The 13,324-nt window shown below is 42.0% G+C and overlaps 1 protein-coding gene across 2 annotated transcripts; it reads left to right on the top strand.

Moving 5' to 3' along the window:
• Positions 1 to 7: 7 nt before the first annotated feature.
• Positions 8 to 13,065, top strand: zbtb40 (zinc finger and BTB domain containing 40). 2 transcript variants are annotated; one of them, XM_035152029.2, is made up of 13 exons: positions 8 to 92; positions 186 to 379; positions 835 to 1,084; positions 2,604 to 3,037; positions 3,162 to 3,364; positions 4,757 to 4,946; positions 5,113 to 5,490; positions 7,570 to 7,776; positions 8,063 to 8,227; positions 8,438 to 8,652; positions 9,182 to 9,338; positions 11,082 to 11,320; positions 12,649 to 13,065. In XM_035152029.2, exons 3-13 carry the CDS (start codon positions 933 to 935, stop codon positions 12,853 to 12,855), a joined length of 2,547 nt encoding a protein of 848 aa, XP_035007920.1. In that variant the 5' UTR covers positions 8 to 92; positions 186 to 379; positions 835 to 932; the 3' UTR covers positions 12,856 to 13,065. The 2 variants fall into 2 exon arrangements, with proteins under 2 accessions (XP_035007920.1, XP_035007921.1); XM_035152030.2 differs by having other exon boundaries at positions 891 to 1,084.
• Positions 13,066 to 13,324: the final 259 nt, after the last annotated feature.

The following is a 13,324-nucleotide window of genomic DNA, read 5'->3' on the forward strand; positions in this document are numbered from 1 at the left end:
CTTTTTAAAAAGCTGGCTGTTTCATCCTTCAGCACTGAGGGGAACTACTGGTCGGCTTCAACCCAGCACCCCGCCGCCATCACTGTTCTCAAGTAAAACGATCTTGTAGTGAATGTATGTGACAGTTTAACTGGTCTAAACGATTTAGTTATGTTCAAGATGTGTTTCTGTTTTATCACGTACAGACCAAGTACAGACAGAGAGAACTGAAGAGCTAACGGGCTAGCATGGTGGCAGACAGTTTCCAAACCGGAACCGGACCAATTTATAGACCGTACCGCCGGTCGCCATCTTCAAAATGGCCAAGCTTTATTGCGCACAACACGTTTGTTCAGCAAAAGCGTTTAAATAAAGAGACGGATCGTTTGAATAACTCAAGGTAAATACATCCAGTGAGTGGGAGCTGCATGTCAGAGGGACACCGGGTTTATCACAGCTTAGCTGTTCCTGTGTTCCAGCGAAATTCACCCACTGAACAGAGCGTTTATTTTCTATATGACATTAGCATGTGTAGCTAAAGCTATCGATAGATGCTAGAGCTGATTAGCTTGTGTATTGTCAGTAAATGTTGACTGAGGTGAATATGAGTACCATAATGGCGGCCAGCATCTTACCAAACACTGACGCGACACTTTTCATAAACAAACTGTAAACAGCAGACGCGGGACATTGTGTTACAAACACACAACTCAGAGTCCACGTTATAGAAGAGTCTACCGAAGCACTTGACTTGTTTAGTCCGGTCTCAGTGACTGACTGGAGAACATTAACCATCCGACTCAAGGCAGTGTTTGTTCTGTGCATCCTAATAACGACATGCTCTCTGTTTCTTAGATTACTGTACATGGTTCCTCTGACCTGGGAATGACATTATGTTCTGTCCATAAAAGAAAGAGCAGAAGATTGAGCCCCTCCCCAGACCATCACAGAAAATGATGGAGCTACCCAACTACAGCAGTCAGCTGATGCAGCAGCTGTGGGCGCTGAGGAAGGAGGGCCACTTCTGTGACTGCACCATCCTGGTGGGAGACAGTCCTCACCGAGCACACAAACTGGTGCTGGCGGCCTCCAGTATGCTCTTCAGGTAGTAACAGCATGGAATATGAAACGTGATCCTTATAGTATGGTTTGCAGATGATTTACCTCAAGTGAAATATGTGATGGGCTTGAACTCAAGTGTCAAATCTTAACTCAAGGTACACAGGTCAATATTTAGGTGTCTCCAAAACCATCACACTTAAAGGAGTCTTTAAACTTTGGTATACAATCACTGCAGTAACCCGGTAATACTGTTTGCATTACACTCAACACAGTACTAACACACTAAGCACTTCTGGAGTCTCAGAAGTAAACTTTGTAGGAGCCGAATCCAATACAATGAAGTAAATGGTGACCGAGACTTCAGAGGTAAAAAAAACCAAACATAACATGCCTCCATACTGCTCGTGTGGTGTCATCCAAGTGTCCGCAAACCACAACATTCATATTTGTCTCGAAACGAGGTCATTTAAACTGGGTTTTAATACTAAGTCCACCGGAAGTGGCTAAGCTAGCGGATTTAGCTACACGGTGGTGTGTCTGAGGATCCCTGAATGCACCTCGTAGGAAGATGTCAGCGGTCATTTAGGATTGAAACATGGTGTAAATGACCTCGTTTCCTGTTGTTTTATTACCTCCGAAGTCTCCACCATTTACTTAAATTGTATCAGATTTGGCTCCTACAAACTTTACTTCTGAGACTCCAGAAGTGTTTAGGGGACTCAAACACTTCACCCACCCCTCCATCGGCATAATGGGGAGTGGATGAGGGAATTATCATTTTTCAGTGAACTATCCCTTTAAGGGGGGTTCATGTTGCACAAGAACGGAAGTGCCACTGATGATCTATTCATCTAACACATACACAATACACTCATTTCCCAAAAAGTGAATGCACTCTGTTATCCTATCTGTTATCCGACTTCTTATATATTCAGTGTAGTTATCAAAATGTTTGGTTTGTCATACAGCCATTAATTTTGTCTTGAGCTGTAAAACCCAGATTTAAAAAAACAATACAGCATCTCCATGCTGTTGCAGCAGTAGCATTTTAGGGCAAATCTAAATGTATATTTACATTATCAGTGAAAGGCAGCTTTTGCGTCTGGCTCTTCCATTATTGTCTATATAGGGTGTTGTGATGATGCTGCACACGTGTTGGATGTGTGTGCAGAGTCATGTCCATGGTGTGCAGAGCAGCGTGAACAGCCTCGACCCACGATTTGTGGCAAACAAACGCAGCACAAGAGCCTTGTGTCTCTGGTATATTCATATACTTAAATATTTTGAGCAAGTCTCGAGCCGAGTTTTGTCTCAAGTCTTGATAAAGCAAGGTTCAACTCTCAACCAATTCATTCAAGGCTCAAGTATTACAAATTCATTACTAGTTAATCTGCAAAATATTTGCGCAGGTAGTGTTAGACTCAGTCAGAGACTAGTGCATCATCTTGAAGTTTAATAAAAGTGGGTATGGATTGTTTTTTTGAAGTGTGAGTGTTGCCATGGAACCAGTTACTTTTATTGTTTGGGACCTCAAACTGTAAAACTGTCGTCATATCTGTCAGGTCTCTCCTGGATGGATCTGACACCATCTCCATCGACACAGCTGTGGTTTCCTCGCAGGAGTTTGGGTGTCTGCTGGACATGGTGTACACCGGCAAGCTGCCTCAGGGAAAACACAACGTCAGTCGCATCGTTGCCGCTGCAGACAACCTGCAGATGTTCGACGTAGCTGTTGGCTTTAAAAACGTCCTCACCAGCCTTGTGAACCAGCAGCCGTTGGCCTCAGTCATATCAACACAGACGTCAAACCTCAACATGATCCACAAAGTCCAGAGCACAAGCCCAGAAGGTTCAGCCTCATCCAACATGGACAAGTCCACTTCAGACGAGACAGAGCTGAAGACAGAGTTAAAGCAGGAAGACTGTCAGGGTGACTGTGATGAGGCAGAGGAACCACTATGTAAAAGAGCCTGTGTGGAGCTCACTGAGTCCTCAGGTCAGTTTCAGTCTAATGAAATCCAGTGTAACAATCCCACAACAAACACCACAACCACAATGTTTTACTGTGACTATTACTTTTACTACTACTGAACTCCATGTTATCATATTTGTGTACACAGCGCCTGAAGCAGCCAGACCCTCAGAAACTGCTGTGGAAGAAAACAACACCATTGCAACGATAGCCAAGGTGTCAAGTGAGTCTGCCACTGGTCCTTCACTGGAACATTTCTCACAGATCGTGGAACTCTTCACCAACATGTCCTCTGTCCTGGAGCTGCTGAGCCAAGCAGCACAGAGCAGCCTGGATGAACAGGAGAGACAGGTATACTACAGTTAGAAAAATAATCTGAAAATATCTTCAACATAGTTTGCTAAAATGTTTTTTTTTACACATCCATTAAACTACATATGTATTTCCCTGCTGTGCTCTACTATCCACCTTTTTGCTGTATTCTTCACATTTCTCCTGCTCCATCCTCGTTCAGATCAACAACATCAAATTAGAAATTACAATCAACTGCATCTAATTCACTCTAGGACTTGATTTAGAAAGTAGGATAATTCAGGTCAACCTATTGCCATGAAGAGTAACCAGGTTTATTCAGCAATGACTGTCGGAATTGAATAAGTAGATTCATTATTAATAAAGGTGTAGGTTAAGTGCTGTAATGCACAGAGGTTTGCACAGAGGTTTGAATTCAAATTCAGTTCAATTCAGAGAATTTAATAAAATAATTGTGGTGATACAGACATACATGTTGTAAGGAAAGCAACAACTTTTGTATGGTCGAACAACAAAGTTCTAGAAAATCATCTTTATTCTGGTGTTTTCTTTATCAGAAGTATTTGCTGTTCACTTTCATTGGATGAAAATAATCATGTGACACAGTTGAATAGAGTTATAATGAATGAGCCAGTGTGCCAGAGACTGAAGTACAGCACAGACCACACACTGGGTAATATATTACATACTGTCAGTTTTCAGATAAAGCGAAAAGAAAAGAAAATGTGTGGAGCAGGGTGGAGTTACCTGTGCTACAATAATGCTTGGATAGAACTGAGCTGTGACTATTGTCAGTCATCCAGGTTATGGTATTTTCACGAGTTGTACATGGGCAAATAGAGAACTGGAGTTGCTTGTGTTCCTTGAAGACGTTTCATGTTTCATCCAAGAGGCTTCTTCAGTTTGAATTGATGAGTGGGAGTTCAACCTCGACGGACGAAGCCTGTTGGATGTCCAGTTGTCTATGTACACATGTACGATTGCTGAAAAATGAACTGAGGGTATTGTGAATAGACTTCTGTAGATATTTAAAATTAAAAGCCTGCCAGCATTATGGTCAACTTAAGTATTTTTTTATTTACAGTATATTCCTACATAAAATAGCCGCTCTTGCTCTATCAGCAGATCAGGGGTCATAGCTTGGCTTTCTTTTGGGATTTTATACTGCATCATCCAAACGTTACTGGTTACTGGATTTTATTGCTACTCCTTACATGATGCCAGCACCTGAAGATTAACCTCATGCCCAGTACACAGTAAACTAGCTTTGAACTACTGGAAGAACCCTCAACTAGCAGTGAATGAAAAGCATTTATATGTTGTGATTTGGCACTATACAAATTGAATTAAAATTGAAATTAAGGCTTAATTCCATCTGTAGTTGAGGCAAATGAAGATATTTTAAGATTTTTTATATTTTTATTATTCCAGGTTGTGTGTCAGTGCTGTGAGGAGGCAGATCCCAGATCAGCGCTGGAGAAACTAATGAGCAGAGTAAATGAAGGGCAGCTCAGTAAGGGAGTGCTCAGCAGGCTTCTCCAGACAGTCCAACAGAAAGCCTCTGTCTCTCTGCTGGAGGAGGAGAGGAGCACACAGGAGCCAAAGAGATACCAAACAAGAGGTAAGGTATAGCATGGTGTCACTCTTCTCTGCATCTTCAAACAAAACTGTTTGCAAAGCCTGTTTTCTGTTGACAGAAGTGAAAACCATTAATCATCATTACATTGCTCTTATATCTTCTTGTTGTGATAATGGTGATCATGTTGTTTTTTTTCTGTTTTTTACAGCCGTGTCAGATCAGCAGAGCAGCACCAAAAGTGAAGAACTGGAGGGGGAAGAGGGAGAGAAAGAAAACAGTAAGGAGGAGACTGAAGATGATGAGAAAGATACAATAGACTCCCCCTCCCCTTCCCCTGCTTCCTCCTCCAAGCCTTACTCTTGCCGCTGGTGTAAAAAGGGCTTTGCCTACAAGTGTCGAATGCTGGCCCATGTGAAACGTTGCTCCATGTCCAAGGAGTGTGAGCAGCAGTGTCCACAGTGCACCAAGAAGCTGCCAAACCAGCGGGCCCTGCAACGCCACCAGGCTGAAGCTCACCGCAACACCATGCGTGTTAAGAAGAAGGTGGCCTGTGACCTCTGTGGACGGACCTTTGCCCACCCATCAGGTGAGAGTCGGTGGGATAATAAAGCTTTAATAACATTGTCTTTACGTTAGCTTTTACACACTGAAATGTGACACATTAAAGTATGTGTACATTTAGCATTTCTCTGAGCACCTCATCTTTGTTCCCAATGAGGAGAGAGCATATACAGGAGTATTCGGCCTCCGGAGAAAAAGCACTGTCAATCTTTTTCTAGAGCGCTTCGCCTTTTTGTGCAGCCGCTTCAACACTTCTAGTTGAAAAGCTGTGAACTTTTCAGAACAGCTCTGGAAGAACAAGTACAGCAGTGATATGAGAAGTCATGTGAGCGGATAATTGGAGGAACTAGTGTTAATTGTAAAAAGAAGAGGGTGTTTTAGTGTATTTTGCATCCTGAAAAGTGACCATACAAGTGGAGCACTCATGTACACACTGAAGATGTGTAAGGTTGTCTCTAGCTGTATTACACACAACACAGCCTTCCATTACAGGATGAGATCAACACCGTATCCCACCAAGGACCAGTCAAATTTGGCAGAAGGCAGACTGCTCAGAACTTAGGTGATCAGAAGATATTTTTCTATTTTCTGATGTGTAATATACGTTTGTGTGATATAGAGTGTTATTAGAATAGAATGTTATTTTGAAACAAATTTGAACAATTTGTAACCTATTGACCTGTACAAAACATCAGATGACCAGGAAAAATGTTATTGTCATTTCTCTTTCTCTTTTATATAGCACTTATCTAAACAAGGTTACAAAGTGCTTCACACAAATGTCCATGGCAAAGTTAAGAATCGTTATTATTTACTTATAAAAATAACTTATACTGTGCTATACGTTTTTAATGTCTTTATTTATTTTTCCCCCTTAAGATGAACTTGAAGAATTTTTCGTTGCAACAATAACATATCATTATCATCCTATCCTCAAGTAGTGTAATTACTCTCATGTTGCTTTTACATAATGAAGAAAGTTTGGTATTAACTTGCAGGTCACTCTATGAATTCAGTTCAATTTTACTTTTATAGCACCTAATCATAACATACATTATCTCAAGGCACTTTCCATTGTAAGGTCAAGATCTTAGAAACCCAACAGTTCCCACAATGAGCAGCACTTTGGCGACTGTGGAGAGAAAAGACTCTGTAAGAAACCTCTAGAACCAGACTCAATGTGGGTGGCCACCAGAAAAAATGGGGAAGAGAGGGGAGATGGGGCATGGAAAAGCTATGTAACCGTCATATTTAAGCTCTATCAGACTGGCTGTTATAATGAAAATTATAATAAGAGTGATATCTATGTACGTAATGATGTTATTAACGATAGCAGCATCAGTTATTAATAATAATAATGAATAGACCCTTGTTTTAGACCCTGTCCCAACCAAGCTTTTTAAATCTTGCTACTACAGCTTCTCCTGATAAACTACAAAAATATGAATCTCCTCACTTTCAGACCTTTTAAAAAAACGTTAATGGTCAATCCCCTCTTCAAGAAACCCAATCTGGACTCTAGGAACCATAAGTGAGCCTGTATTTAGGGAGCGAAGTGATCAATTGGGACATTGGCCTATGAGCTCTCAAATAAATGAAGGGGCTTGATTGTTAAGGGCTTTGTATACAAGGAGCAGGATCTTAAATTATTTTCTTTTACAGGGAGCCAATGCAGAGAAGCTATGACAGGAGTAATATGATCTCTCCTTCTAGTTCCTGTCAGCACTCATGCTGCAGCATTTTGTACCAGCTGGAGGCTGCTCACAGACTTACTGGGACATCCTGACAATTACAGTAATCCAGTCTAGAGGTAACAAATGCATGGACTAGTTTCTCAGCATCCTTCTGAGACAGGATGTTCCTAATTTTCATAATACTGCGCAGGTGGACGGAAGCTGTCCTCGAGACTTGTTTTATATGTGGGTCAAATGACATGTCCTGGTCAAACATAACTCCAAGGTTCCTCACAGTAGAGCTAGGGGCCAAACTAACACCATCTAAGGTGACTATCTGGTCAGACAGCGTTTCTCTGAGGTGTTTATTGCCAAGCACAATGACTTAAGTAATTTTAGATAGAGCATAAGTGTGTTCTGTCTCTTTTCAGGCATGATTTACCACAAACGAACAGAACACTTTGAAGAAAAGCCGTTTGCTTGTGAGGAATGTGGCGCAAAGTTCGGTGCCAACTCGTCTTTGAAAAATCACATGCGGCTGCACACAGGAGAGAAACCATACCAGTGCAAACACTGTGACATGAGCTTCAGTGTGGCTGCTGCTCTCGCATACCACACCAAGAAGAAACACTCTGATGGTAAGAGAGGAACCCTTTTTGGCTATTAATTACAATTAGCTTACATATTTTTTTCAACAAGAAAATGGTCATATCTTTATCATATTTTTCCACTAAGAATCGGTAAATGATATTATTGAAATGTTGTGACTGGACTCCATAATGGTCACCAATAAAAAAATTCTTTAAAATAAATACAAAATGTTTGTAACTGATGATGGTGAGGCAGTGTGAAAAGTTGTTCCTTAAGGATAAAAATCGAAGCTTTACATTGAGCGTCCTGATGTCTTTGTCTTTTTGTGTTTAGGGAAGATGTATGTATGTCAGTACTGCAAGGCTGTCTTTGCTCAGTCCATTGAACTGACACGTCATGTGCGCACACACACCGGTGATCGTCCGTATGTGTGTCGGGAGTGTGGCAAAGGTTACAGTCAGGCCAGTGGACTCACTGTCCACCTACACACCTTCCACAGTAAGAAATCTTCACATTCATTCAGGTGATGGCTCTTTGCATCATGTTTTGTCACATGAGTGAAATGTTTAAAATGTTTTTGTAACAAACATTGCTATATTTTATGACTTTGATAACAATTGACTCGTGTAGAATTATAAATGACAAACATAATATCATAAGGATTATGATATGATATCATTCTTTGTACCTCCTCCTGCTCTCTGTCAGACTTGTCCGAGCCCCATGACTGTCAGAAGTGCTGTCTCAGCTTCTCGTCACTGGAGGATCATCGGCAGCACATCCAGGAGTTCCACCCTAAGGAGTTCCACAAGTGTCCAACTTGTGACAAAGTGTTCACCAGCGCCGTCCTCCTGGAAAAGCACAAAGTCACACACACTGGAGCCAAGCCCTTCAGCTGTGACCTCTGCAACAAGTCGTACCAGGTAAGAGAAGATGCTTCAGGTTCTGAGGTGATGCTCCATGACTGTTTTTATTATTGGGGTTTTGTACTGAACCCAGTACTTTTAAGGGTACCGAACGAATAACGCCGGTATTACTGGGTACTGATTCACGTTAAATCAATCGGTACCAACTTTCGGTACATGTGAGGGTGAAAGAGAAAGAATACATTAGATAAAGAGAGAGAGAGAGCAATACCATGTGACTCACCCCTGAACGGGATCAAGCCAAGCTCATTTCTGATCAGTGCACAGAGTCAGGACAATGGTGAGTCAATGGCGCAGACACCAAGGGAGCATAGAAGTGAGCAGAGGAGTGTGTGTGCACATGATGTTATCTTTCCCTCTGTTCTGTGCCTATCATACAGAAGCTACACACTGCTTATAGGGATGAATTTGGCCCGAGACAAACATGAACACTATAAGTGGTTTCCAATGTACTAGAATTTTGTTGGGAAGCGGGACGAAATGTGGGTGTGTTCATAATATTTCATCTGTTTGTCTGTTGCCATAGCAACTGTCAGGCCTGTGGTACCATAACAGGACCAACCACCCTGACGTGTTCGCTAACCACACCCGGCAGCTCAAGACCTTGGTCCAGTGTGACGTTTGTTTCAAGTTCTTCCCCAGTGCCGCCAGTGTGGCCAAACATCAAGCGTCTGAACACCAAGGTGAGGACAATACTGGAGTGGACAGGAACATTAAAAGGTAGACCCTCTACAGACTGGGTATCAACATATGTTTTAAGTGAGCTGATAATCAGGAAACAATAGTGGCTCAGGAGGTACAGCGGGTTGTCCACCAACCAGAAAGTTGATCATTGGTTTCAGTATGCTGAAGTTTCCTTGGGAAAGACACTAAACCCCCAAATTGCCCCTGAGGGCTGTGCCAGCAGTATTTGGATGGTGTGTGATAGAAAAAGTACTGTGCATAGAAGCACTGTATGAATGTTTGAGTGAATGGGTTTTTGACTTGGAGTTGTCAATAAGACAAAAAAAGTGCAAGATACAATATAAATACGTGTATATATAATACAGTCCATTTACAAATGGAGAGGTGAATTCCAGAAAAATGTTAGATCAGACTACTCGGTCCACGTGTCCACATTCTTTTACCAGTATGAACACAAACAGCTACAATAAATATTACCATATTAAACTTTCAGAAAAACACACACACTAAGCTGTCTACTTCTTATATAGAATTTCCATTTGTATTATCCACTATCTTCTACACTTTTGAGGGAGACACACTGATTTATATTCATTTTATATGTGGCAAGTGCATTTAGTTTGTGTCCAAATCTTTTTGTCAGTTTACCTGCAGAAAAAAAGTCTATGCAGCAGACAGTCTTCATTTATCATGGGTCTGTTTTGGGCTTAAAATGCCACAAACCATTTTGACAGCCAACTCCCATTCCCTTTAAAAGCAAAGTGAGTTTGCAGCTTGGTGGATTGGTCTGTCAGTCAGTCAGTCATAGAGAGAAATCCAACAGTTCACACAATGAGCACACGCCACATTCCTCACAGCTAATGTGTTTAGTGGACTCAAACACTTCACCCACCCCTCCATCGGCATAGTGGTGAGTAGAAAATGAGTGAATTTTCATTTTTCGGTGAACTATCCCTTTAATCTAGCTCATGTCGGTTAATTCAGTTAATACTTTCCCTAATACGTGCATTCACACTACTTTGTGCTGTATTACTGTGCATGTCCTCCTCACTCCCCTGCTGATCTGCGCTCACTTTACACATTAACAATAAAGAGCGTCACTAATCAGAAGTTATTAGGACATGAACAGTCGTTGAAGTTTACTTTTATTTGTTTAATTCGCTCCAGAGTTTGAGACATGTATTTAAACACATTAAAAAGTATATTATTATTAAAATAATTGTTCAAAAAGTCTTAATGGATTTAAAGTAAAATAAAGTTAGAAATAATTGTGATATTGATTTGAAGCCATATCGCTCAGCCCTACTGGTGATGTAAAAAAAGTAGAAACCTCAGAGAGCCACGTGTGAGGGTCCGTCGCCCAGGACGAACAGAAGAGCAATAGATGCCACGTGGTTTTATCAAGTTCATTTTTAATGTGGACATCAGTTGAGTGCATGCCAGCAGACTTTATAGTCTTTACATTACAATCTGACTTTAAAAAAATAATTTCAAATCATTTCACTGCAGCAACTTAAGCAGTGAACGACTGAGTACTGAGCAGCCACTTTAGTGTAGACTTCAATTGAATCTGACCTTGCAGCTGCATCATGAGTTCTGTGCATTAAAACAAGATGGTTCGTCCTCAGGAGGTTCTCATCACATTTTGAGGTAGTTGTGGTCAGAGAGGAAGGCAGTGCAGCACAACTGTGAGTTTTGACGTGATCTGGCATCTTTACTGATCCTGTTTGTGCCTCCTCCAGGCTCAGCAGAGTCGGCATTGCAATGTCCGTACTGCCCAGCTGTTTTGGGCGGAGAGGAGGAGTTGCAGGAGCATATCGCCACCCACCACATCAGCCAGAGCAGTGAGGTTTTCAGCTGCCCACTCTGTGCCCTGGTCTGCACATCTCAGCCGGAGCTGCAGGAACACCTGGTCTCCAGCCACATGGAGACACAGGAAGAGCAGGAGTCAGGAGAGGAGAAGGCTTCCACTTCCCACACAGTAAGAAGCTATGCTGCTGCACTCAAGTCAGATGAGAAATACAATACAAACAACTTTCAAGTTGGCCATTAAATCTGAAGAATATTGTTCAGCTGTATAGTAACTGGGTGAATAAAGGCTGGTGCAATTTGCACACAGGTTTCAGTCTCTCCTGAACCATTTGAATGCAGTAGTACGGAATAATTTAGGCTTCAGTGTCTTTGACACTTCGAAATGCGGACTGAAGGAGCCGGGGATTGAACCACCGACCTTCTCGTTAGTGGACGACCCGCTCTGTCGCTGAGCACTGAAAACTGTCTGACTGAAAAGAGAGAATCATTTCAATAAAATGAGGATTATAATCAGAATAAATGTTTGAGTCCACACAGGAGTCAAACCTCCTGGGTTAAAGTCCTGTGCTCAAACCATAGACTCGGACCACTCATCCACCACGACCACTTCCCCATTCAGACTCGTTATACAACCTCACCTGACTTCCTTAAGGCTCTCTCCTGGCAGAATGCGTGGTCTGTCCGTCCCATTCTTGTGAAATCTCATGAACGCCTTGAAGGAATTTCTTCAAGTTTGTTACAAACATTCACTTGAAGTCAAAAAAGAACTCACTTGAGTTTGGAAGCCAAAGGTGGAAAGGTCATGGTCACAGTGGCCACACAAACTGGTTAGTTTTTCTTGAAAATTGTATCTTAGGATAAAGCTTGAGGGAATGTCTTCATATTTTGTACAAACATTCACTTGGCGTCAGCGATTAACTGATTCGATTTTGGTGGTCGAAGGGGTAATGGTCAAGATCACTGTGATCTCACGAAACACATATTTTGACTTGTTAATGTAATATCTCAGGAACACCTGAAGGAAATTGCTTCAAATTTAGCCCACGTTTTCAAAGGACAAGGTCAGGATGGCCTCACTTGATTATGATGTGACTGCCTTGAGGGAATTTCTTCAATATTTGATCAGTTGTCGCTCAAAGATGAAGTGATTCGATTTCAGGGGTCACAGGTAAAGGTCACGGTCCTTATGTGAATCTGGAGAAATGTCTTTTGATGAAAACTGCACTGGTTGTCAGATTACTGTTTGAGAGAATCACAGCATATGTGAAAAACTTGAGTCTGTGTTCATCGGTTCTCATCTTGAGTCCAACAATGTCACAAGTGCAATGGTTGATTGGTGGAGCCCTTTTGAATTTAGAATCAGCAATGACTAGTGCTGACTCCACCTCAAACTGTGTCACTGTATGTATGGCCAAAGTGCAGGAACATTGAAAGTTTCAGAGCATGGTGGTGTAAGAATAAATTGACATTTAACATGAGACTCCTCTGTGCACTCAGGTGACTCCAGCAGATCCCACAGGTGGTGAAGGGGCGGAGTCCACCCTCTCTGAGGAGCAGGCCCAGCAGGTTTTAGTGGCTCTGGCAGGTGGAAGACAGGGCGGATCATCAGCAGAGGTAGTGGAGGTCAATATGTACGACCTGCTGAACAGCTCTGTCACCTTCATCTGTGAAGAAAAACCATCAGCTCCTCACTGCGAACCATGAACTTTGACCCCTGGAGGATCACACTGGACATTAAAGCGATTTATGGATTTATTGTGTCCTCTGGTCTTTAACACAACTGTCCCTACAGTGAGAAAAATCACAAGACAAGACTGTGTTTTAATTCATTTTGCTGGAATTCGTGTTTCACTTTAATCTACAGGTGCATCTCAGATTCAGTACAAATAAAGTGAAATATTTGAAGCCTTTAAATATCTTAATATTTCCCAAGATCAATTAGAAAGGCTTTACACTACAGAGATGCCCAACTTGTGAGAGGTATCTTCTAGGGGTGTAACGGTACATGTATCCGAACCGAAAGGTCCGTACCGAAAATGTTTGGTTCGGAAGCACGTGTAAGGAACGAATCCAGCGAGTCCACGTGCAGAACTTATGTGTGCGTATGGGTCTCAAAGTCAGAGGCACAACTTGGGCGAAGGGGCGGATGTGCTGTAGGCTCGTTGTCATAGTG

Source organism: Hippoglossus stenolepis, chromosome 3, assembly GCF_022539355.2.
Source record: "Hippoglossus stenolepis isolate QCI-W04-F060 chromosome 3, HSTE1.2, whole genome shotgun sequence".
NCBI classification, from domain to species: domain Eukaryota; kingdom Metazoa; phylum Chordata; class Actinopteri; order Pleuronectiformes; family Pleuronectidae; genus Hippoglossus; species Hippoglossus stenolepis.

Excerpts from the sequence above, each read along its gene's own strand:
- zbtb40 (XM_035152029.2), top strand. The coding sequence starts at position 933 with ATGATGGAGCTACCCAACTACAGCAGTCAGCTGATGCAGCAGCTGTGG. Across the intron at positions 3,365-4,756 it reads TGGATGAACAGGAGAGACAG|GTTGTGTGTCAGTGCTGTGA; the intron begins GTATACTACAGT and ends TTATTATTCCAG. Across the intron at positions 5,491-7,569 it reads GACCTTTGCCCACCCATCAG|GCATGATTTACCACAAACGA; the intron begins GTGAGAGTCGGT and ends GTCTCTTTTCAG.